Source organism: Ricinus communis, chromosome 9, assembly GCF_019578655.1.
Source record: "Ricinus communis isolate WT05 ecotype wild-type chromosome 9, ASM1957865v1, whole genome shotgun sequence".
In the NCBI taxonomy this organism is placed as follows: domain Eukaryota; kingdom Viridiplantae; phylum Streptophyta; class Magnoliopsida; order Malpighiales; family Euphorbiaceae; genus Ricinus; species Ricinus communis.
This window is the reverse complement of record NC_063264.1, coordinates 4,528,635-4,554,568: the sequence shown is the minus strand read 5'-3', so window position 1 is coordinate 4,554,568 and position 25,934 is coordinate 4,528,635. Positions and strand designations below refer to the sequence as shown.

At 31.6% G+C, this 25,934-nt stretch overlaps 3 protein-coding genes and 1 non-coding gene across 6 annotated transcripts; 1 reads left to right on the top strand and 3 right to left on the bottom strand.

Moving 5' to 3' along the window:
* Nucleotides 1-767: 767 nt before the first annotated feature.
* On the top strand, nt 768-9,762 carry LOC8263748 (phosphate transporter PHO1). Of its 2 annotated transcripts, none has more exons than XM_002528776.4 (15): nt 768-1,147; nt 2,261-2,347; nt 2,437-2,656; nt 4,127-4,472; nt 5,390-5,438; nt 5,903-5,974; nt 6,337-6,466; nt 7,041-7,161; nt 7,758-8,007; nt 8,099-8,203; nt 8,309-8,353; nt 8,507-8,659; nt 8,745-9,023; nt 9,121-9,257; nt 9,338-9,762. In XM_002528776.4, exons 1-15 carry the CDS (start codon nt 908-910, stop codon nt 9,426-9,428), a joined length of 2,325 nt encoding a protein of 774 aa, XP_002528822.1. In that variant the 5' UTR covers nt 768-907; the 3' UTR covers nt 9,429-9,762. The 2 variants fall into 2 exon arrangements, with proteins under 2 accessions (XP_002528822.1, XP_048235124.1); XM_048379167.1 differs by lacking the exon at nt 768-1,147 and adding an exon at nt 2,031-2,177.
* Nucleotides 9,763-9,824: 62 nt separating this feature from the next.
* Nucleotides 9,825-15,720, bottom strand: LOC8263749 (long-chain-alcohol oxidase FAO1). 2 transcript variants are annotated; one of them, XM_015725151.3, is made up of 4 exons: nt 15,343-15,720; nt 14,919-15,191; nt 11,622-11,955; nt 9,825-11,537 (listed from the first exon to the last, which is right to left on the bottom strand). In XM_015725151.3, the coding sequence occupies exons 1-4, from the start codon at nt 15,559-15,561 to the stop codon at nt 10,204-10,206; spliced, it is 2,160 nt and encodes a 719-aa protein (XP_015580637.2). In that variant the 5' UTR covers nt 15,562-15,720; the 3' UTR covers nt 9,825-10,203. The 2 variants fall into 2 exon arrangements, with proteins under 2 accessions (XP_015580637.2, XP_002528823.2); XM_002528777.4 differs by having other exon boundaries at nt 9,825-11,955.
* Nucleotides 15,721-19,799: 4,079 nt separating this feature from the next.
* On the bottom strand, nt 19,800-19,872 carry TRNAE-CUC. The gene has a single exon. It is a non-coding gene; the product is annotated as a tRNA-Glu (tRNA).
* A 150-nt stretch (nt 19,873-20,022) lies between these two features.
* LOC8288653 (KIN14B-interacting protein At4g14310) lies at nt 20,023-24,895 on the bottom strand. The gene is made up of 3 exons (XM_002528778.4): nt 22,638-24,895; nt 21,869-22,485; nt 20,023-20,784 (listed from the first exon to the last, which is right to left on the bottom strand). The coding sequence occupies exons 1-3, from the start codon at nt 24,246-24,248 to the stop codon at nt 20,253-20,255; spliced, it is 2,760 nt and encodes a 919-aa protein (XP_002528824.2). The 5' UTR covers nt 24,249-24,895; the 3' UTR covers nt 20,023-20,252.
* Nucleotides 24,896-25,934: the final 1,039 nt, after the last annotated feature.

The window sequence follows — 25,934 nt, the reverse complement described above, 5'->3', positions numbered from 1 at the left end:
TCATTAGGATTTTTATACGAATTTAACTGGTATTGAAATTTTTTTCTCTTATGTAGACAATTGGAAGAATTGTACAAAGAAATCCTCAAAAGTTGACTGATTTTTTTTCTCTTTTTGGTATCTAGATGGAGTGTCAAGATCTTTTTAGTATTAAATGATTAATATATATTTGATTATCTTAAATTAATAATATATATTTTTCATCTATCGATTTAGTATATAAAGAAACCCAGAGCTAGTAAGAGTTTTGCTAGGTAGATAGTGTGTTCATGGAGTATCACTGACAGAAGAAATAACTCCGTCGATATTCTTTCTACAAGGCACAAGAAAGAAAGGAATATAGGAGATATAAACTGGAAAAACAAAGTCAATTTACTAGTGAAATTAACTTGTGATACAATTATTAGAGAAATAATAGAAAGTAACATTAGAAGAATAGCCAAGTAAACATAAATACCATCTTACTTCTTTAATTACAACAACAAGTTAAACGTTTATTAATTGTGATAGGGGACTTTATAAAAAAAAAAAGTTAATAAACTATGCAAAGAACCATAGTCATATATTTAAAAAAAGTTAATATATATTTTTTTTCTGTATGATTCACTTTTTAGCAAATAGTACATAAGGAAAAGATTGTTAAATGTTAGCAAAAAATAACAAAAAAGATTATCCATTATTTATTAACAAGGAACCTCTCTTCTTCACTTTCTCCTTACGTCTCTCTCTCTCTCTCTCTCTGTCTCGTTTCATATATATATATATATATATATGTGTATAAACCTCTCCTAATCCTCTCTCACGCCTCTAACAATCTCTTCTCTCTCGTTCGCTCTCTGTCCCTCGCTCGCTAGCTTTGCTTCCTTTGAGAGAGTAGAAGAAGAGGAAGAAGAAGAAGAAGAAGAAAATGGTGAAGTTCTCAAAGGAACTTGAAGCTCAGCTAATTCCAGAATGGAAAGAAGCATTTGTAAATTACTGGCAACTCAAGAAACAGATAAAGAAGATCAAGCTTTCAAGAATACCAAAACAACCTCCTCAACTTCACTATGAATTTGGTGCTTCCATTTTCGATCCCATTCGCTTCCTCGCTTCCAAATTCTCTAACCATTTCTTTCCTTCCGATCCCAAAACTACTGAAATCATTCAGGTACTTATGTATAAATATTTTTCTATTTATTAAAATCGGTATTGTTTCGGGCTAATAGCGTGAGAGCAAAATGGCATCATTTTTAGGCGAAAAATAAATCCATCTATCGCACAGTTCATAACAGCAAGTAACCAATAAAACGAAATATTATATTCTTTTTTCTTTTATTTTGGGTTCATTCCGATATTTCAATCTCTTGCGTACTTCACTTTTGTCATTCTCAAGTCTCGGCGATAAGCGCCAGGCTTTCTTTCTGTCTGTGCTTACGTACCATTTCACCATCTTTTCTTCACAAAACTTTGGGTTGGTTGTTCTGTTTTTTCCTTCTTTTTTTTTTTTAAACAAAAGATAATTTATATTTTATAGTATTAAAGACGACTGCATTAGTTAAAAAATTTCTACTTTCGTAAGAAAAATGAATTAATTACCACTTAGTGGAGTCGACCCTTTTCATTCAATCTTTTACGGAAGGTTCATTTTGAAGTGACTTATGACATTAGAAGCAATACTAATTAACCTTATGATTGTTATTTCTTTATTTTCATGACATTTGCAAATGGTCAGTAATGAACTAATATTGGCAAAAAAAGAAAAAGAAAAAAAGTAATGAACTAATAGAGTAAATTAGAAAAAGAAAAAGAAATTGGACACGTTTAAGTCTCTTTAAATTGTTGGGTTAATGCGTGAACGAAGTGGCACCATTGATGGGTATTGTTGTTAGTGTTATAAATTTGGAAATGTTGTCATATTCCAGCAAGCATAGTCCCTCTTTTTTGGGACTTTTTTATTTTTTTTTATTATACGTTCTTTTAGTTGCTCAATAACATTAAGTGGGTCTTTTTATTATATCATTTTTTCTTCTTTATTAATTTTTAAAAAAAGAATTTCCATATCTCTCACGAAATCAAGGAAAACGGTTATGTATGGATGCACAATATCACGAAACTATCGTGAAATAACAGGGAGAAAACAAGGCCCCATGCCCTAAAAAGATCCATAAAAAGGACACTGAAAAGACAAATCAAGAGAGGTTGTTGCATTTTCTATTATATATACACAATTATATATTTGTGTGTGAAGTAGTAACATCAATTTTAATTCTGTTGGTTACAGGTGAGAAGAAAAACTATGGAAGGTGGAGATGAAGAAGAAGAAGTGTATCAAACTGAACTTGTTCAGCTGTTTTCTGAGGAAGATGAGGTATATACATAGTCTCCACTCTTATTTAGCAGATACAAGTTCAAGCTCCAATTTATGCATATTATATATATGTTTTGTCCATGTAACAGGTGAGAGTGTTTTTCGAGAAACTGGATGAAGAATTGAACAAAGTTAACCAGTTTTATAAGGCTAGAGAGAGCGAGTTGCTTGAGAGAGGAGAAGTTCTTAACAAGCAGCTAGAGATTTTGTTAGATCTCAAGCAAATTCTCAACAGCCGGCGGGGGAAGCTGAATACCGGAAATTTTCCTCCTTCATGGTCATCTTCTCCTAGGAACTCTGATTATTCTGGTGAGCTTCTTTACTTTCTTTCTTTATATACGCTCGCGCACACACAGAAAGTCTTCTTTGTATCTATATATTTATGATTTGATTTGTGGATGTGGATGTTGCGTACTGTTTGTATGTGAAATATATGGTCCGAAATTTAAATTGGAAGTTAGATTTAGTATACAAATATATATTTATTGAATTTAAATTAAATACGCTTATAAATGGATAAATCTAGTCCGACTATTTTATTAAATAAATTAATAAAATTTACTATCCATTCTAATTATTAGTTATTATAGATGGGAGTTGTCTTTCTACAAAAGAAGTAGATATTAATTAGGAATAAGACTACTTATCCATTAGAAATTGACGTATGTTTTATATATGATGAGAATTTAAGACAAAAATATCTTCCTATTTTTATATGTAAGAAAAACTCAAACAATAATAAGAATTGTTTTTCTTTTCTTAGAGCAAAAGTGATTATCAACTTTGAATTGGTGACAACATAATTGTGTAAATAAATAAAAAGATATAAAATTAAGAGATTTAAAAATTATTCGATTAGTATTTATGTTTGGCAAGTGGCAAGTAACATGTGTAACTAGCAATGATTTATATCTCAATTGGAATATAATATTTTTCATTTATTATTTATTAAAGAAATAAAATAAAACAAACGTCTCAAAGTAACAAGAAAGTGGATGTCATTTGTGATATATCATTTCCTTTATTTTGTTTTTATTTGATTGACATATGTATTTTCTTTGTTATTGCGTTGATATAGTCATTTATGATAATTCAAATCCAAAAAAAGAAAAGCAAAAATGGATGCCTCTCCATATTTGGCAAGTAATTGATCTTAATTACCATGTAAACGTCTATTTTTAATTTAAAAATAAGGTTTAGTTATCGTATTCATTTAATTTATATGTTTAGTTAATAAGATTTATTATGTCAACAAACGTGTATTCATTTCAAGATAACATTAAATCAAGAAAAAGAATGAAAGAAATCATACTAAGTGGTCACTTTCCAAAAAGAGAATTTCGTTTCTGGGCCTTAATTACATGATTTGCTTAGAGATGTGACATAGACAAAAGATGATGATAACTTTGTGCATCAGCAGTTTTCCTGTTGTCCTTCATATCCCATACTCATCACCATTATCTGTCCAAGGTTGACAATTTTTCTTTTTTCAAAAGATTTTCCCTTCTTTGTTCAAACCCTTTTTGTTTAAGCATTTTTTTTTTAATTTTTCAATTTCAAGCATCTCTATATATAGAAAGTCATACAGCATATGTTTATGTAATTTCATATTTGTGTGCTTCTTTTTACATGGCCTGCATTTATGCACCAACTGAGCTAACACGTAGTTTTACGTTCATGTATCAAGTACCAGTTGCAGCAACTCCGATATTAATAGAAAATACCCATTTAAATTACGCAAGTTCTTTTATGCTTAATTTATTGTATCAATTAATGCAGAGACCACAGTAGAGTCGAATAACAACCCGGAAGATTCATCAGAGACAGATGAAGTAATCGCAGCACTGGAGAAAAAAGGTGTACATTTTATTAACTCGGCAACAGCAAGGTCCAAAACAAAGAAAGGAAAACCTAAAATGGCAATGAGAATTGACATTCCTGCAACAACACCAACACGAACAATCTCAGCGATTACATCGATGCTTTGGGAAGATTTGGTTAATAATCCCAAGAAAGAAGGCCCTGGAGATTTCATTAACAGGAAGAAAATTCAATGTGCTGAAAAAATGATTAGAGGTGCTTTTGTCGAGCTCTACCGCGGACTTGGCCTACTCAAAACTTACAGGTATTTAACATTACATGAAGCAAAAGGAAAAAGAAAAAGAATTCACATCAGAACAACTATGTTGCTTCTATAGTTGAATCTCTTGAATTAGAGCTAAACATATAAATAACAGTTGTCAATTTGGAAGTGGAACAATTATAACATGATAATCTGCATGACAGTTCATATTCCACGTAAGGCTTACATATTTATTTAAGGTTGGTGATTTAGATATGCATTTGCCCTTTTGACAAAGGAACCGATAGAGGCCTAGAAAAAACTATGTCTAGAAAATATGGGTACACACTTTGGAAAAGGATGCATTTGAAGTCTTTTACATCAAAGAGAGCCACCAGATTGTTACGTTGATTTTACGTATAATCCAGATTTTCTGTTGTACTAACCTGAGTTTGATTGGCGTGATTGGATAAACTAAGACATGACACGTGTTTTTATTTTATTTGTGAGATATTAATTTATTTTTGTCCACCGCATAAAACTGCTCTCTATATTTACTAGAATGCTATTAAATATTTCTTTCTAGTTTCTTTATAACGAAAACAATTGAAATATCTAAATTAAAGTCATTCAAATAAATTAAATACTTAAAATAAAATTAGTACGGAATTAACATTTTATTTATCGCTGCTACAAGCTTTAAAAATCAATTAATACTTATAAACATATATCTCAATCTTATTATAGAACAGTAATTTTATTTATTTGTTTACTGATTAATTTGAATAAAGTAAAAATAGAAAAGATAAAACAATTGCAAGATTCTCCCTATATACTTTAGATTTTTTCATTTAGTCCCTCTTAAATAATCTGGCCTCTTTTGAACTTGTGGCTCCGGCCTTTGCCCTAATGTTTTACTCAGCATGTCTTTTTTGCTGTATTAATCAGTTTCTAATCTATATACGACTTCTGGACTGCAGCTCATTGAACATGGTGGCTTTTACAAAAATCCTCAAGAAATTTGACAAGGTAATGTATTCAAGGCTGTTCCAAAAAATGCATAATCTACAGGAGAACCATAGGGTATTGGGTAATTTTAATTTCTTATAATATGCTGAAAAGATATAAAGAAGACGAACAGAGACCCCATGAGAAATATCCTGCATCTGCGAACATATATATTTAGCAACCAGCTTCCCTTGATGAAGAAAATGATATCTATCTGTATATGCACACCTCACATGAAGAGTGTGAGACTAGCAACCTGTTCTCCAAAATTATGTGCCAACAATACTTGTTCTAACCACTCTCCATTCATAATATTGGACCTCTTACCTTATAAAAATTCTTTTACTTATATATAAGATTATAATTAAGTTCAAATTCTAATTAAACTCAATTAAAAAGAAAAATAAAAGAAAACAAAGTTCTTCCTTATGTGCAAATGATTCTTATCTTCGACTCACTTTGTATTTATTTTCTACACAAAGCAGGTCTCAAACCAGCAGACATCAGCAAGTTATCTAAAAGTAGTGAAGAGATCTCACTTCATTAGCTCAGATAAGGTAAGATATTATTATTATTTTTCTCCCAGTGTAGCAATGCATAAATGGCTCGTTGTTGTGCACGCAGTGCTTGAAAAAGCTAGCTATCTATGCACATGATCTTTGGTTTTTCTGATTTATGCACCCACCAGAAAATGTCTGTACCCAAATAAGAATTTCTTGTGTGGCATAGTCACTAAACCACAACTTTTCAATATCTTATCATGAAGATTTCCTTTCTATATCCTCAGTGGTTAAAAACGTTTTGTTGCTTTATCTTACTATTGGTAAGTACTGGTGGAGAATAATAATGGGATTAGGTTAATGGTTTTCTCAGTAAGCCTTATGCGAGATATTTATGCATATTATATTTGATTGATAAGGTTGTTAGACTAATGGATGAAGTGGAGTCCATATTCACAAAGCACTTCGCCAACAATGACAGGAAAAAAGCTATGAAGTTCCTTAGACCACAACAGCAGAAGGAGTCTCACATGGTCACCTTTTTTGTTGGTAAATTAATTAAATCACCAATGGCAATACTTATTTCTAACCGCATTCCTACAAGTTGGCCTTTTATAAGCACCCAACATAAAATAGTATTTATTTCTGAATTAAATTACATGTTAAAGGAGTAGCAGAAAATTTCAGAAGACAATTTCACTTTTGATATTGTCATGAAAAATAACAATTTTGCACTAGAAGCATTGAGAGTGCCTATCGATATTGACATGGCATGCTATCAATGCAACAAGTACTATAATGCAAAATAAAGTTTGAAAGCAGCATCAATCTCTTTGTGTTATAATGCAATACATAATTTAATTAGGCCCTTTCTTAGTTCTTTCACTCTATCGGCAAAGAGCAGCCGCATATATATGAATTCTTTTACATAGACAACAAAACATGCTAGGCCGCTAATCCCACTACTATGCTACTTTATAAGACACGTTAGTGCAATCTAAGGATGACCCACCAAACAATGTTGCTTTATTATGTTCCAAAAGAAAACAATTCATGTAAAACTGCTCTATCGAAATGTGATCTTTTTCTTTACCTCTCCTTTATGTTTCTTGCTTGTTTGCAGGTCTGTTTACTGGTTGTTTCGTGTCGCTGTTTAGTGTATATGCAATCTTGGCACATTTGTCTGGAATTTTTAGGCCTAACAATGAAAGATCGTATGTGGAAACTGTCTACCCTGTTTTCAGGTGCTTATTGCTTCTATATTGTACTTAAATTCCTCACTTTGTAGCTCCTCACATATTGTTTCATGTACTACATATTGTTTCATGTACTAACGGTATGTAATTTATTATTTTATTTCTCATATTATTTTTTTTAGTACGTTTAGACTTCAAATGAATTATACAATTAGGGCATTTTTAACTTCATGTTTACCAACTAGTTTAGTTAGTTTCACTTTTAAGTTGCCAAAGTAGCCTCTGAAAATGTCTACATTTATTGCACCAGCAAATTTTTCCAATCCTTTCACTCTATATATTTACATTTAAATAGAAAAAAATTTAGAGAGGGTCGGTCTATTACATCGTGTGTCCAATAAAAATATGCCATATATCATATGACACTGAGTTAATTAATTTTAAATTTTTTTATTACTTGTGTTATAAAATCAAATGCCTCAAATAGTATAACATTATTTATTGACGATTTTGATTAACTTATTACCGGATACATCAGGCAGTGAAAATGCATTAAACTTAGAAAAGACTTTCTGTGCAACAAATGGAGACTCCTTATATGCAAATGATGAACTAAAACTTTATCTTAATAATTTTTGTTGCAGTGTGTTTGCGTTATTAAGCTTGCACTTGTTCATGTATGGGTGCAACCTCTTTATGTGGAAAAGTACAAGGATCAACTACAATTTCATTTTTGAATTTCAACCAAGTACAGCCCTCAAGTACAGAGATGCATTTCTCATTTGTACTACTTTCATGACCTCTGTTGTTTCGGCTATGGTAGTCCATCTTCTCTTAAGGGCTAATGGCTTTTCACCTACACATGTTGATGCGATACCTGGAATTTTCCTCCTAGTAAGTTTTGATGCTACTTTTAGTTAAACTTCCTATTTGATTGATTCTTTCTTTAACGACATTTTTTTACTAATTTCTGTCAAATAACCAGATTTTCATGGCCTTGCTCATTTGCCCATTCGACTTCTTTTATCGCCCAACACGTTACTGTTTCCTTCGTATTATTCGTAACATAGTCTTCTCTCCATTTTATAAGGTACATTTGCTTTAATTCCTTTCTGATTGTATTCAGTATTCAGATTTATTTTTCTCCGAACGATGCATGTTAAGTAATAAAAAATTTGGAACTTCACTCCTATAGGTTTTGATGGTGGACTTTTTCATGGCAGACCAACTTACCAGTCAGGTGATTTCTCTAGCCATATTATACTCCTTTGTATTACACTCATAAATATAGATATATCTTTTAGCTTGAACAAATACTCAATTTAGAACTTGCATCCGCAACGACTGTGATTTCTTTCCCTCGTTTCTTATGATTATGTAATCTTATATACAGATTCCACTGCTCAGGCACTTGGAATCTACAGCATGCTACTTTCTAGCGGGGAGTTTCAAGACAAACAGATTTGAAACCTGCAATAGTGGAAGATTATACAGGGAACTTGCTTATGTCATTTCATTTTTGCCATACTATTGGCGAGCAATGCAGGTAACAAGACTTAACAGCTTGGCAAGTTTCTTGCAAAAAATTTCTGCATATGCAGCTAATTAACTCGATATTATTCTCCATGAAGTGTGCTAGAAGATGGTTTGATGAATGTGACCTGAATCATTTGGCAAACATGGGGAAATATGTTTCTGCCATGGTAGCAGCCGGTGCCAGACTAACTTATGCTAGGCAAGAGAATCATCTATGGCTTGGTATAGTCTTAGTTACTTCTCTTATTGCTACAGTTTATCAGTTGTACTGGGATTTTGTTAAGGATTGGGGCCTTCTCCACCGAAACTCCAAGAACAAATGGTTAAGAGATGATTTGATCCTAAAGAACAAAAGCATTTACTACATTTCCATTGTGAGTCCTCTTTCAAGTCATTCCAATTTCACCTTCTTTTGAAAAATTGAAGTATTCAAGTTCTTAACAGATTGAGAAAAACATTGTATTATTGCAGGCCTTCAACATAGCTCTGAGAGTTGTTTGGTTGGAGACTGTGATGCGATTCCGTTTCACTATCATTGAGTCACGTATGTTGGACTTTTTCTTGGCTTCTTTAGAGGTTATTCGTCGAGGCCACTGGAATTTCTACAGGTTTGTATATATGTTCCTTGAAAGAAAAAGAAGAGAGACTATAATCAATCTTCTAATGGTTTCGAAATATTACTGAACAGGTTGGAGAATGAGCATTTGAACAATGTTGGCAAGTTCAGGGCAGTAAAAGCAGTTCCCTTACCATTCCGCGAGACAGATTCTGATGGCTGAGATGGTTTTACTTGGAGGTTTGGTTGCAAGTCCTTGCCAATTTCATCCTGAGTGAAGTCCTTAGTGTGCTGGAACTAAGGGGCATTCGATGCTTTGCTGCTATGAACCATTAGACCAGGATCAAGATCCTGTATGAAAAAAGAACAAAAGAAAAAAAGAAAGGAATGCGTGATTACCCTTGTCATTCTTCACAGATCAAATTCATTCTGTGAATTGTATAGCTCCAAGTGAAATGAAGCAAGTGAGCATCAAATAACATTTGATTTGAAGTCTTGTACATTTGAGAACTCTAACTTCAATTCGATGATAAAAATCCATCGATTACCTTTCAGAATTCTTCCTTTCATATTATGATAATGAAACTTGGAAAGTATCAACACAAAAGAATGTATAACATGAAACAAGAAAGCATTATACGTGATAACTATTGTAATGAAATATAAGCTACATAACTTCACATGTCCCTTTGTTCTGAAATAGACCGGGGGATAAGTAATTCGACTCATTCACATCCAGATCATAAATGTTTGAAATCCATATTTTCGGAAAATTTCCAAACGAACAATTTCAACGAAATCTTTCAATTTCTTATTTTACTATGTTCACTTCACATGTCCCTTTGTTCTGAATAGGTAATATTTGAGTAATAATGCAATTTTTTTATTCTAAAAAAGTTCTATAGCAATAAGTATGAAGTACATCAAATGCATTTCCCTATAGAAGCTTCTTTTCTTTGTGTATGAGAAGATAAGAAAACTAGGGTTCACTAAGCTCGCTAAGGCTGTTTTGTCCTTAAATACTTGGATATTCTCTCCGACAGACAGTAAGCAGTAGACTGGATAGTGATCATAGGATTGACACCAATGGCACTAGGTAGTACACTAGCATCACAAACAAATAAGCCTTCTGCTTCCCAACTCTCCCCATTCTCATCAACCGCACCTTCCTTTTCGCTAATCCCCATCCTGCAGCTCCCCAGTTGATGTGCAGAAGTGTAGGCCACCCAATCCTTTCCTGGTGACAGTGGCCCTCTTGGTGGAGAAACTGTATCTAGAAATTCTTCCAACTGTTTTTTAGTAATGCCTTGGCATTTAAGTCTCTGCCCATCACTTCTATGAGTACCAACTTCGACAGCTCCTGCAGCTACTAATATCCTGAGTGATTGCCTGAGACCTGCCTTGAGATTTTCTATGTCTAGTGCATCAAAGTTATAGGCTATCCTTCCTTCTGACTTGACTTCGCCAGAACCACGATCTCTTATTATTGTTATCAGGTTAGCAGTTCTTGAATATTTAAGCAGTCTTTCCTTAAAGTCAAGTACAGACTCCCAAGGACATAATGCTGCGAATGATGCAGGCCCTAATTGAGGAGTTTCTATGATGGCCCTAACATTAGAATCTTCTGATGCCACTTTATGGACTGATGTAATAATCCCTCCTTCAAAGGATTTTCCTTTAAACACTGTATTCGAATCAGGAAAATAACCCCATGTCATTAGAACAGGATGGAGATGAAGATTTCGACCGATGTTCGGATTATTTAACCCGCTAGAGATCATTAATGGGGGAGTGGAAAGAGCACCACAAGCAGAGATTGTTACCCTTGCCTCAATTTGTAATCTCATCCAAATATTGTCATTCTTCAGGATTTTGGCAATCACTCCTAAGCATTTCTTTTTCCTTTGACTTCCACCACTCTTTTTATTATTTTCTTCTAATATGAATCTTTCTGCCTTGCATCCTGTTAAGATCACTGCACCATTGTTAACAGCATCAACTAGCCAAGTACTATCAGTCCCCTTTTTATCTCCTGTTTGACAACCATAGCCACATGATCCACAATAATGTTTCTCCGATGAATTTCGAGGTACCGTATTGATTTCAAGGCCAAGATTTTCACATCCTTTTCTGATAACTTGATTCTGAAATCCTTCCTCGACACAATTCTCTGTAACTCCAATTCTCTTACAAACGATATCCATCGCAGAAAGATATTCGGGACTACCAAAGAGCTGGATTTTATGATTCTCAGCCCATTCTTTAAGTACATAGTTTGGCGTATTGATACAAGCTGACCAATTAACAGCAGAACCTCCACCAACTACAGATCCTGCCAAAATTATAAATTTCGCATCAGCACTTGGCATGAGACCTCCTGCTTCATACAGATGATTGTAAGAAGGACCTTCAAGACCTGAAAAATCTTTGGCAGTAAAATAGTTTCCTTTCTCAAGAACAAGAACCTTTTGTCCTGAAGCTGCAAGTACAGCAGCAGCAACTCCTCCACCGCAGCCAGAGCCAACAATGACAACATCGCATTTAATCTTGCAGAGATTATGTCCTGGAACGTGTGCAACTTTAAGGCCTTTTTGAGCAATGGAATTGAGAAAGGTTGAGTCAGATTCGTGCATAGTTTCTACTATTCCTTTCTCGAGAGGCCTCTCTTTTGGAACTTGTGTTGCATTCTCTTCGTTTTGTACTTTATAGCCAATGGCTTCCCATGCCGGGTTGTTTCCATTTTCATCGATCTGCACCAAATCAAAAAAAAAAAAACAAAAAAACAAAAACAAAAACAAACAAAACAAAAGCACAGCTAAATTTAAGAATTAAGGAAACTATAAAGAAATGCAATAATAATTATCCCTTGTATTTATAAACCTCATAAATACTTAATTACCAATTAAATCTTAGTTACACCTTTTAATGATTTTATTCAATTATTTTAAAATCTTAAAATAAATATTTAGATTTTTAATTTATTTCTAAAAAAACTCTCTAACGATAATTTTTAAATTTTTACAATAAAAAAATAATTTAAAAAGCTAATTATGCTTACTAAAAAAATAATAGTTATAAATCAGTAAAAATAATTTATCATAAACTTAATAATATAATCATTAACAGTTTTGTATATGTGCATCTTTTTACATATTTTACATCTCTATGTAATAAATTTTTTGTTGACTCGTTGATTTTTATATTAATAAACAGAATTAATTTGACATATTTTTTTATTATAAAATTTAAAAATTATTAATAAAAGATATTTTTAGAAGCATATATATTTATTTTAAAATTTTAAAATAATCAAATAAAATTATTAAAAATCTAATTTAATTAGTAGTTGAGCGTTTCATAAAAGAAAAGGATGGTTATTAGTACTGTCTTGCTTTATTACTTATTGCTTGGCGATGTAACAATTCCTTCTTTCTTTATCTTTCTTTTAACGAAGGAGGATTATTGCTCATCTGTGTAATCTTGTATAGCAACTAGCTAGGTCTATATATAGCTTCTTTGTTCATAAATGCATGCTTCTTTCCATCAAACTCAGAATTAATTGCCCAGTTAGACCATTCAGTAATGTGATAACACAATAGAGAAAATAATTTAAATTTAAATTTTTTATTTCTGAAAATAAATATTTTTGCCATTTGAATTATATTTTAATTATATAACTTTATCTTATTTATTTTTATTTATTATAACATTCTATAATAATTTTTTTAATTTTTTCTTTTTGAAAAATACCGGCGTCGGTCTTTCGAGACGCGAATGGAAAAATAGAACCACACTACTTTTATCTTAATATTCTAATAAGATAAAAATGAACCTTAATGTGTAAACATTTACTAAAGAGATTCTAAAACATAAAGAACTTAAAACTATTTCTAGAGAGAAAAAAATATGAAAAAGAAAATATGAGAAAAATAATTTAAAAGAAATTTTATTTGTTTTTTGGAGCCGCATAAAAGAAATTTAAAATATTTATATGCATGTTGGACCGACTGTTAATTGAAAAATAATAAAAAGATTTTCCGAAATCCATTTAATAATTGGTTGCAGAACTATTTCAGTACCTAAAAATTAAATGCAAGAAAAGGGCAAAAGAAATACATAAATATGAAAACAGCTTTAATTGAGTGTTTTCACATGGCTCTGCTTAATTCCAATGAAAAAGAAAGCAAGTGAATGCGCTAGCAACTCATTTAACTTAATCAAGGACCTCTTTGTATTTGCTTTTAGATATTAAAAAAAAAAAGTGGATATAGAAATATTTTAATTTTATTTGATTTTCTTAAATTTCAAACTATGTTTACAAAATTTTCTAAATTCATAAATTAAAATATAAATTTAATATAAATAATAAATTTTCTTCTTTGCCTTAGAGAAAAAGTAAATGAAGATAATTAAACCATATTCTTTTTTATTATTATTATTTTCTCTTCTTTCCTTCAAAGCATAAGCTAAAATGATTTTGCTTCTATTCCACAATTAGATAGTGAAAGAACTCTCTGGCAACAATTTGCACTTCAGTATCACTTGTCATTTCAATACATAAAACAAACGCTGGGGCAATAATACCATTATTTTATTCTTTAAATATAGTAATTTTCTACAATTATCAGAATAAATAAATAGATCCAAAAGTCTTCCTAAATCAACTTTAATGCTGCAAAAAAAGTCTTCTCTTTGGGCTCCAATAGAAATTTTATTTTATTAAAAAAAATACTAATAACTTATAAGGATAATAATGCAGCCAATTAAGTGATTAAATTTCGGTCGTTTTGATATTTATTGAACTTAAATTGCAAATCTATTAATTAGTTTTTAATATTTTTTAATTTATTTAACTCTGATATTAATCAATCAATTTAATTTTATAATATAAATATTATAACAAGGAAGGCTCGGTTTTTTAATTTTTTGGCTTGCCGTCTAAATGTCTAATCCCAACATCTTAGTTTTAGTTCGGTGTTACTATTGTGTTGCAATTAAATTTCAAGTTTCAAGGAGTGACTTTCAATTTCAAATAACAATTGAACGTGATAGTCAAATTCCAATTGTATTTAAAAGGGAGTATTAGAAATTTTACAACAAATATCGACGAGTTCAATCAATTAAACAGCTAGTTATAATCATTTTGAAATTAATTGAACCTGAATTCACATTTGTTAATTAAGGTTTAATATACTCTAATTTATTTAATTCTTATCTTAATTAATCAATTCAATATCATAATATACGATCCTCTTAAAACCCACATACTACATAAACCATTTGTCCTAAGCCTTAATTATAAAACAATTATTTCTTTAATTTAACTATAACAATGAAGAAATAAATCAATCAATTATCATTTAAATTGATCTTCATCTACATTTCCGACGGAAGACTTGAATTAAAATTTATTACTATTGAACTAAAATTTTATTAGTCAAACCATGAATCTTTTAAAAGGCGAAATATATAATTTTATTTCCAAACTTTACTAGTTTACCATATGATATTACTCAACTATTACTTTAATATATGACATTTCTTAATCTTTTTCGCATCTTATTAATCCAAACTTTACTAGTTTACCATATGATATTACTCAACTATTACTTTAATATATGACATTTCTTAATCTTTTTCGTTTTTCTAAGACATAATCAGTCTATATGTCACCAACATATTTTCTTCATAAACGAAAAAATGGAGGACTTACCTGAGTGAAGAAAACATGGAGGCAAATGGCCTTAACATAAAAGAAAGCAAGTCTGATAGGTGTCAGAAACCGATGCCTAAGCCATTTCTGCAATACCTTTTCTCTCTTTTCCACAGGAATACTTGAAAACTTATTTATAAATGGCCATTTCTCTCCAAAACAAAGTGACCCGGAAAGCAATAACGTCCCTAATCTTGTCGATAACAGCAACAATACCAATCTAACAACCATCACTGCTTCTATCAGCCCTCTCATCGCTATAAGCTCTGCAACCTGTTAATTTTTATTTTTATTTTTATTTTTAAATGAAAGAAAGAATAACAGGAGAATTGGATTCCTTCAGAAACATAATTTCAAATTTTTATATGTGGAAAATGAACCTGATCGATTACAGTACTAATAATATTTGATGATGTAAACCCACCTCATCGGGTAAAGGGTATTGAGAGCCTGATGCTTTAAAGAATTCCTGAACTGCAGGATTTGCAGGTTCTTGATTATGATGCTGAGCAGCAGAAATTGGTGGCCAAATAGTATGGCATAAGCTAGCAAGAGAATCCATTTCAGCTGAAGAGAAGCCATGTCTGTATTTCTTTGTCTCTTCTGTTTTTCCTCTCAATAAAGGATGGCAATCTTTTCTCATCCTGTCTTTGCTTTTGTTTGTATTATTTGTCTTTCTCCTCTGCTCTACGTTTCTTCGGTTGTGAATGTCATGGACTTTATAGGGCTGTGATGGTGGGAGGAAAAGTTTCTAATTATTGCTTCTGTTATGACCAATAATACAAACTCATGACTTTTCTGGAGTTATGTGCATAGAACTGCCAAACCCGGTCTATTTATTTATGATATATCAAAGATGTTAGAAAAAAAAATTACAGTTAATGTCACAAAATATCCTAAAATCTAAATATATCAATTATATTCTTAAAATAAATCACTAGACATAAGCCTTTTATATATAACAGCTCTTTTTTTTTTTTTGAGAAAATCAACTATAATCTCATAGAAATAAGAATCTCAAAGAGATAAAAGGAATAAAGTAAATAAATGAGTAGAACTCATGGCTTCGGGAAAATGAAAGGCAGACGTGGGTTCTGTTTGATTGGTTGATAAATTAAATCATTTGATAAAATTTTATTAGCGGTTGTTGTTAGAATGTTAAATGACCATTGATGGTATAATTAATCGTTAAATATATTTTATTTTATTATATTATATTCGATAATATAAGTTAATAAAAATAATTTATAGTAATTAAAAATATTATAGTTAATTTTATTAAAGAAATTTAAAAATTATTTTAAAAGTAGAAATTTAAATTTAAATTCTACTAATAAAAATTTTTAATTTCAAATACCATAATTATAAATATTTTACTTATTTAATTATTAAAAATAATTTTAAAATAATATTATTTATTATAAAATATAAAAATATAATTATATGATATCAATTTATAGTAAATTATTATTAATAAATTTTAATAAGGATAATAGTATCTAAATAAATAAAAAAATCAAATCACTGTCAGCTAATAAAAAAAATTAAAATACAACTGATATAATCAATAACTCAATAAATCAATTATCAGTTTCTATTTTTTAAATTTTTATCAAGAATCTTAATATAAATCTTTAAACTAACAACTATCATGCCAAAGGCAAAGACCATGATAAGATGTTGCCATACCCTTTTTTTCCCTTCTTTCTACTTCAATGAAACTTTTCCAAAAATGATCCACCATATTTTATTTTACCTGAAATGAGAAGGTATCCTTGGTCCTTTGGGACCCATGTAACATAAAAAAAATATATATATATTACATAATAATAATACTCTTAGAACAATTATTTAACGTCACATGGAAACGAGGTAAATGGTGATTGGGTTTAAGGAATAAATATCCTAACCTTGTCTCGCCTAATTAGTTAATCTGGATCAGGTGTAACTGAAATTAAATGATGAAGAATTACAGGTTAGTTCCTGAATGTTCTCTGCGTTAGTTTTCTCATTTTCTGGGTTTTAGTCAGGAATTATTATCCATTTCATTCCTTTTTGGTCCGAACAGTTTTTTGCACTTCTCATAAATTTCGACCATTTCATTTCCTATGGTTGAAGATTTTCAGTACAATTAAGTACCTCAACTTATTGAATTTAAAAATGGTAGATAGTGTCTTTAACTCAAGAAGGGATCAAATATGTAATTCCAAAATCTTGCATGTCAAAAAATTAAAATAGAATTGCAAATATGATTAAGAAGCTGAAGAGCAAAAATGCTTTTTCAGTCGAAAAGACAGGTATCTGTCATATGATACTAACTATATATAAAAATAGCTAAAAGAAAATTATAAGGCCAATGTTATCCCTTTATCCTTACATTTATTATATTTTCTGAAAAGAACAAAAGAAATATAATTATATGGTTGGATAAGTCTCAAACTCAATCTGATTTTCTTTCTAGACAACTCCAATCATCAAGACTTTATGTAAGATCTAATTTCATATGCTCTATAATATATATATTAAAAATTTTATTTTTTAAGTGTCTTTCTGATTACTTATACATATACATTGAAGGAGTATTAAAGTTCTGATATACGTCCCAATCCATCTGTTCTCCTTGCAGATAGAAATATGGCGAATAATAATGTGTTGTGTTTTTAGTACCTGAAATAATAATAAAAAGAATTATCAGAGAAATGGAGTGGAGGGCTGTGCTATTAAAGCAAATATGAGGACCGCATCTGCTTTTTTGTCTCATGGAATTTATTGGAAGAAGAGGGTGTTGCTTTCTGCTCACTTTTTAGATGCAATTTAAGTTTGTTTATGAATTTAAGTTTTCTTGTTGCAGGAGTGTGAGGCAAGCAGATTGTTAAAATCCCCTTTTTTTTTCTTTTTCTTTTCTGTTGTTGACTCTTTATAGAAACTCAATTAAACACTAAAATTTAATTTTCTTGCATTCAAATCTTAAATTTTTCTTAAAACGGGTAATATTTTTATTTAATGGTGAGACTTCAAAAATAAAATAAAAATTATATAATAAAACACAATAAATTTCTTAATAAAATAATTACCTCAAAATTACGAAAACACCTATGCATTTCATACATTAATCTTTTAAAAAATATAAAAATATTAAAGTCGCAACAACAAGTACAATCAAAAAAATGTCAAGAACGTTCATTCTTGAGAGTGAGAGGTCTCGCGTTCGAATTTTTTCCTTCATACTATATGAATTTTTGTTTTTATAGCGAGTGTAGGGAGATAACTATCTATGTTGTATAATCTATGGTTATTTGGCCGTCTTATGAATAAAAAAAATTAAAAAAATACCAATATCATTAATTAGAATGTATATATGAACTTGCATGTATTGGTGTTTATGCATTTTAAAATTTATAATATATGTGTTATTACAATATTGATTTCATTTTAGTAGGTTAACATGTTAGCAATTAGAATTTAATTGAGTTATTCTAAAAAGGCATAAAGTCTAAGTGCACCAAAACAAATATTAGATACTTAATTGACTTTTTCTAAAAATACAAGAGTTAATTTCTTTTGGCGTTTTGCCAAAAAGTACCCTATGGGATTGAATAGATATGTTTTTTCTTTTTTTTTTTTTGTATATACCTTATTTTTCTTAACAAATCAAATTTCTTAGTTTATTCTATTAGTTTTTTAAGTATATCACTCCAACACCATTAGTAATTGATAATGTATCATCAACGCCACATCAGCCAAAAAAACAAAATAGAATACATTAGTTCCACATCATTAATTGTTGATGGTGTTTCCTCTCTCTATAACTTGCAAAAGTTTTCATATAATTTCAAATAAGAGCATACTCAATCAAGATATATAACAGGAGACGGTCCATTTACTATATATGTCATCTATGTTGTCCACAATAATTTTAAGAATATTTCGACTAATACATTTAATTTGTGTATTTAATGATTTATCAAGATAAGAATTGGTAATATTATATAATTCCTACTCAAAATAAAATCAAAATCGAAAAACTAAGTGGATTTTTTTTTTAAGTTCACTATAAACTAATTGTTTTATATATATATAATAATCTCATGTTATTATTAAATGGAAAACATAAAATAATAATAAATATAATTAATATTTAATAAATTATTTTCTCCATTCAATATTAAGAGTAACTTTTAAGAGGTTATTTGGATTAAGAAAGAATTTAATAAAAAAAAAAAAAAAATTAATGATTCATTTAATATATAAAAATAATAAATAATTGAAATTTTATTAATTTTTTTAAAAAAATTAAATATGAAATGAATTGAGTAATAAGTCAGACTTACATATTAATTTTGATTGGAGCGTCGTACTGGGGGACGACAACCCTAGCGAGGGCGTACACACACTTACTACATCGATCAATTATCACTATATGTGTTGGTAGCCACGTGTACAGGAAGCAGGAGTAGTTGAGAGAAAGTAGGAGGGGTGTTGTTATCATAAATTTCTTTTTACAGACGTTGACAGAAGAAGCATCGATGATTTGGCTGCTTTGCCACCACATCGATCCTAAGCAAATTTATGAAATCACATTTCTTGCCTAACTCGAAATGCTAAAGAAACCCTCAAAGTTTTTTATTGTTATTATGTAGTCGTTAGGAATTAAATTTTGTGCTGACATAGATATTCAACTATTATTATTTCTCACGCATGCAAAATGTGATCACAATGGATAAAAAGTTCCTTTTTTGCATATAGTTAAAAGCCCTTTTTTTTTCCCTTTTTCTTTTGCTAAAACAAAATTGGTCCAATCTGTCAGCTTTCCTTTGAATTATCCTGCAAATGTCAGAATGTCATGCTATGTTGGTGATAAAACATTTATAAAATATTCCATTCCGTTGCCGGGAATCGAACCCGGGTCTCTCGGGTGAGAGCCGAGTATCCTGACCGACTAGACTACAACGGATTGTTGGGCATTTATCTTAGATATATCTATAAATTATATAGCCATTTAGTTCGAAGATCAAATGCTAAGCAAATTTTAGCTACACATGGGCACACAAGCCTATACAGTTTTCATCGTCAATCAACCGTTCTTATTTTACATTCATAATCATCAGGGATAAGGCATTCCCACTTCTGATAACTAAGAAAAAAATATACATGTGGTCTCTGTACTCTAGATCCTGTTTGTATCTAAATAAGCTTTGCTTCGATATATAGCATCGTTCTTAATCTCACATAACATACAAATACAGTAGAACATAACAGAGCTGCTGCCGGCAATGCTGGCCGTGCTCTTATCTGATACAAATTACACCAACAGTATCCAGCATAATATTATACCTATGACAAGTGCCTCCATAGTGCTGGACGATCTCTAGATATAAGGAGGACACGAGATGACAAGTAGTCAAAAGAAGGGGAATACAAGTCATCTGGGCCAATAACATCTTTAACATTTTGGGTACAACTCTGATCAGCAGTGACAGACTGCACTCCGTCATCCTCCAAGGCATCAAAGACGAACAGCCCCAGCCCACAAACACCCATCACAAAATCTGAATTTCCCCAAACCTGTGTTATGGCCGTGTAATGTGGGTGAGCGTTAGATTCTGGCATCGAGTAAGTGCTGACCAAACTCTGTTTGCGCAATGAGAACTGTTGCACCTGTGCACAAGGTTGCTTTTTCCCTGCAGACCTTGTATTAGTACAGCCGATGTACACCGAGTCTCCACGAGTGAAAACTGACTGTACACCGGCACCAAGTTTTGGTATCTTTAAACCAATCCCAGATGGATGGCGAAAGTCTAAAATATTAATAGAGTCGGGGGAGCAGAACACGCCATCATTCCCTTCAGCTTCTGCAGAACTTACTCTGCATTGAAAAAATAAAAAATCAATTACTTAACAATCAGGTGCATTTTGCTATAACTTCACCATGCATGCCCTCAAAATGCAGAATCTGAAGAATAAATCCAGCCCGTATAACAGTACAACTATCTCTACCCGTCTCCCAATTAATAAAAACAAAATCAAGACCATTGAAGTGAGAGAAGCAAACAACTGGACAAAGAATGATATTTATAAATCACTGGTGCAAAGCATGTTCATATTCCAATAAAGACTTCGGCAACAGTAGGAAGCTTTTCCAAAAAAATAACAAACTCATTCAGATGTCCATCGATTCACAATTGGTAATACCAAATACACGCACATGACATACGGACGTAAATGTATAAATACGTACATACTTTTTAGAGAGATGGTACGCATGATTAAGAGCAAAGATAGATAACATGACGTGAGATATACTATTTTCAGAAACAGGGCTTCAAAATCAAGATAACATGATGGCTTCTGGTAGAACAGGACATGAAAGAATAACAATCCACACATCAGAAAATAGCACCATGAAAAATTTAATAAATTCCATTTTGGTCAAGTGCAAATCGTATCTTCATATCAGAATAGAGTAACTGCATACAAGTAGAAGAAACAAAATGAAAAAAGAAAAAAGCCAATCAGGACTATAGAAAAAACAGAGAGGAGAACTTAAACAGACACTAGACTAAGCATTAGTCGAGTTGATTTGACCAATTGAATTAAATAAGAATCATGATGCAAAACAGGCTTCCATCGGGTTCTTCAGCTTTACCAACTTATAGAATAATTTCAATATCAAGTATCACACAAAATTTTAAAGAAAATCACCATGGCTTCTTTTTGGGCTCTTGATATTATAATAAGACAATATGTCCTAATCAGAAACACTTGACCCTCATCATCCTTGGGAAATAATTGGCTGAAAGAAAAATTGACCAAAAAACACCAAACTAATTGAGGCCTAAAGACTTGAATATCAATCATTCAGGAACAACCCATCATCCAGAGCCAAGTGAAGGAGGAAATACAGACAATATTAAAAAAATATAAGACTAGTGAACCTAGTAAAGTTTTACCTTTGCCGAACTCCACCACCTAATTCAGCATCGGTGTTAACCACATGAAGAGCAGAGACTTTTCGACCACACAGAGAAATAGATAATAGTGATTGTTGGTTAAGAGAGTTGACATCCCAAACTGAAATTGTATCTGCTTCAGCTATTACCACTTTTCCTCTGTTTCTCCACTGCACAGGACTTGAATTATCCATTGCTAAAACAGGCCTCTGCACCTCCCATTTCATTATTTGCTCCCCATCGCGTACATCAAATATTTTGACCCCCCTTTGGGTGGTGGCAGTGGATATAATTAGAGGCCCACATGGTCTATACCACCACTGACGAGCTTCTGGCAACAATGAGCTGGACAAAGAATTTCTTCTAGATGTAGCACTGTTGGGTAAAGTACCTAGTACTGTTCTTGAAGTGGTTGTTTCTCCATCCTCCATGTGAAATGCTCGCACATCTTTGGTATAGAAATCCCATGAACAAAAACCTGAATCAAGAGTACCCCCAGCAGATGCAGCCAGAACATACCTCCCTGAGCATCCATCAGCACTAGGTGCACGGATTATCCAGCAATCTCTCCAAATATTAGGTGAGACTCCCACTGGAGGTTTGTATACAGCCTTTTCCTGAAATAAATCATGGGCCATTATCGACAATATAATTCTTACACGCTGCTAACTAAATCGCTGAATGCACAAAATGCAAGACGACCAGAAGAATGGTACAAAATGTAAATTCCTCATCAAACAGAAAAGTAGAAATAGGACTCGGTACATACCTCACAATTAGCTATATCGTAAAAGGTGCATGACCCATCATCATGAGCAAGAAGAACAGACTCTCCCTCCGACACAAACCATCCTCCTGTCGAACTTTTAGTGCCTATTTCATTCACTTGATAGACACAGGTATCTTCAGTCTCCTCACCGATTACAAGCACAGGTCTATTTTCCTGGTCATCAAACTCATCAAATGTCTCATCAGTCGTGAGAACAACCTCCTCCTCTCTCTTCCCGTAGGACATGCTTGAAGAATCTTGTCTTCCTGAAGGTGCAGCATCATCAGTTTCTTTAACTTCTCTATTTTCAAAATCCACTGTTGTCTCTCTGAGAGTTACTTTCGTGTCCTCCTTATTAAGTGAAGCCAAAAACTCTAGTGCTATTGGATTTTCTTCAATGGGACTCAACAACTTCTCCTTGACCTTTGATTCACTAGTTGATTCAGGAACAATAGAGTCCTCGCAACCCTGTGAACTTCCGGATGGTTCTTTCAATAATGTTCGGTTTCTAAGCAACTTATGATGAGGTAAAAGCCTTGCTTCAAGTTCCTCATTGTTCAGCCCTTTAATTGAACCCTTCACCTGATCCACTTTCTCATCTTTATTTTTCCCGACAACATTATTTTCTCCACCTTCATTTCCACCAGTTCTGGACGAATCGCCACCCCCGACATTTCCAATTGCCTTCTCAATCCCTGAAATCTTGTCCTGAATATCAGAAAGTACCACCTTGGATGCATCAGGATTATTCATATCCAACATCTCCTTAGTCCTCTTAATATCAGATGCAATCCTCTTCACTTTCCCCTCTAAAAAAGCAAGCTTCTCGTGAAGTTTGCTTGGATATTTAACACCAATCTTGTTGCCAGTACCCTCTTCAATCAAACCCTTTTCTTTAATATTCTCCGAAACCTTAATTTTACTAGTGTTATCACTCGGCTCCTTAAAGCTATCAACTTTGATATCAGACCCAGAATTATCTGCACATAACTTATCTAACTTAACACCTTTTAGTACTTTTGAATCTAAATTTGAATCACTCACATCACTAACCTCTCTTGATTTTGCCACTTTATTTAAATTACCACTAGAAGCTTTAAAACCATTCTCGTTTTCCTCGACTTTCACATCATTCAAATCGCAAAATCCACTCTTTTTCACTGTTGCAACACTAAGCCCGCTACTTTCTTCACAATCTTTAACATTTCTATTCTTTTTCCCTGCACTCAACACCACGCGATTGTCACTCTCTCCTTTAGAAACCCTGGAGTCTCTGAAAACCCTAATGAACTCGGACGGACTTGAACTCCTACCTCTGGGCACCGACGACGTTGACCACCGCATCCGCCCTTCACCGCCATCACTTCCCGGAACTACCGCCGCCGCTGCAGCCTTATCCACACGTGGAACGGGTTTGATCGTGGGCTTCTGGATCCGAGAATTGAGCCTGGGATTCTCTTTTGCGGAAGCTGATTTTTTGAGAGCGGAATCAGGGTTTGGACTTGAGTTTGAAATTGGGGTTAGGGATTTTGCGGGTTTTTGGACGGCGGAGATTTTCGCTCCGGTGGTGCCATTTCGGTCTTTAAGACGGCGAGTAGATGGGGCTGACATGTTTTTCTTTTCTTTTCTTTTTTTTGAAAGATTAATTAATTAAGTAGAAAATAAATCAACAGTAGAGTTGGGTTCTTAATTTGAAATGAATTCAAGAGAGATGATCTTTTACACTTCTTTTAGGGTTTTGGAAATAGATGAAATTAATGTAAAATTATGAATTTTTATGAGTTTAAAATTGGCAGGGTTCGTTTTTGGGCGGGAAATGGAACTTGTTTTGAGTTTTGAATTTTTGTTTTTATTTTTTCTTAATGTTTTGTTTTCTGCGGTTTCTTTCTTACTTTTCTTTCAACTTCAAGTGGGTAAAATGGTCAGCCCAAAACAAAAAGGTGGTTGAAATGGGTGGGCTACTATTTATTTCTTTTTCTCTTTTTAAAAATAAAAAATTTAATTTTTAGAATATTTTCAGTTTTTATTTTTATTTTTTTCCTTTTGAGTGAACAAATTGGTCCATCAATTTTACATTTATTTTGACGGATAATTTTCCCTAAAAATTTAAGTTTTATTGGAAATCAAATAAGTTTTAACCGAAAGTTACTGACGATAGCCTAAGGTAAATGATTGCTTAGTGGAGTGCTAAGAGTGAAGCCTTTGAATTAAAAGGTAACAGGTTCAAATTCTACTATTTTAAATAGTAAAACGTTCGAGTCAAAATATTTTCTGATATATTTTACCATTTGAGGCTTAGATTATTTTTTACCTCAGTGTTTACTTTTTGATACATTATATAATCTTATGGCTGTTCTTAATTTATTAATTAATATGTCACTTCAATTATTTTAGCTTTAGAAAAATAGTAATTATAAAATAATTTATAATTATGTTGGTAACATCAATTTAATTTATATTTAATTTAGGATATAAACCATAATTTATAAATTTATAAATTTTATAAATTAAAAAAAGCATGCGCATATTTGGAATACATGTATTAATATTTTGTTATTTATACATTAGGAATTTATCATTCGATGTATATTTAAATTTTATAAATATAATTTAGAATTTATAAATTAAATAATAAATTCATGTATAGAAATATGAAAATTAGTAAAAGTTAGAAGAAAACACACGTTATTTTTAACTAATATCTTATATTATTAATCACTAATATTCACTTTGCAAATAATAATTCTAAACCTTATGCTGGATGAATATATGATATATACTTTATAATTACTATTAATTAAATGTCTATGTAAAAAAGGAAAAATAGAAAACATCAAAAACCTAAAATTACTAAAAGAAAAACTTTCTGTATCTAAACAAAAGATGAAAGTTTATTCCTAAAAAAATAAAATTATATTAATAATTTGAGTTATTAAATATTTTGTGATAATTATTTTTGAATAAAAGTAAATAACTATTAAAATTAGAAAACACAAGAAAAATGAAAAATTTATATTTGATAATAAAAAGAAGAAAAATATATTTTAATTATAGAAATTAATTGGAAGAATTACAAATAAAGTGGTAGTTTGCAAATGAGTTTATTAAAAAGAAACGTGTAAAATGGTAATTGATAGAAGTGCAAAACGCTAGAAGATAATGAAGATGCCGTCCATATACGAAAGAGAAGACGACATGCTGTCGGCGTGAGCCACCACACAGCGATCTCTCTCTCTCTCTCTCCCTCTAATAGCTATTAAGACATCCACTCGTCCAACAAAGGCTAAAAGACCAAAT

Coding starts and splice junctions, on each gene's coding strand:
- LOC8263748 (XM_002528776.4), top strand. CDS start 908: ATGGTGAAGTTCTCAAAGGAACTTGAAGCTCAGCTAATTCCAGAATGG. Junction 2,348..2,436: donor TGTTTTCTGAGGAAGATGAG/GTATATACATAG, acceptor TCCATGTAACAG/GTGAGAGTGTTTTTCGAGAA. Junction 8,354..8,506: donor CAGACCAACTTACCAGTCAG/GTGATTTCTCTA, acceptor TCTTATATACAG/ATTCCACTGCTCAGGCACTT.
- LOC8263749 (XM_002528777.4), bottom strand. CDS start 15,561: ATGAGAAAAGATTGCCATCCTTTATTGAGAGGAAAAACAGAAGAGACA. Junction 15,192..15,342: donor AATACCCTTTACCCGATGAG/GTGGGTTTACAT, acceptor AAAAATTAACAG/GTTGCAGAGCTTATAGCGAT. Junction 11,956..14,918: donor TCCATGTTTTCTTCACTCAG/GTAAGTCCTCCA, acceptor GATTTGGTGCAG/ATCGATGAAAATGGAAACAA.
- LOC8288653 (XM_002528778.4), bottom strand. CDS start 24,248: ATGTCAGCCCCATCTACTCGCCGTCTTAAAGACCGAAATGGCACCACC. Junction 22,486..22,637: donor ACGATATAGCTAATTGTGAG/GTATGTACCGAG, acceptor GATTTATTTCAG/GAAAAGGCTGTATACAAACC. Junction 20,785..21,868: donor GGTGGTGGAGTTCGGCAAAG/GTAAAACTTTAC, acceptor TTTTCAATGCAG/AGTAAGTTCTGCAGAAGCTG.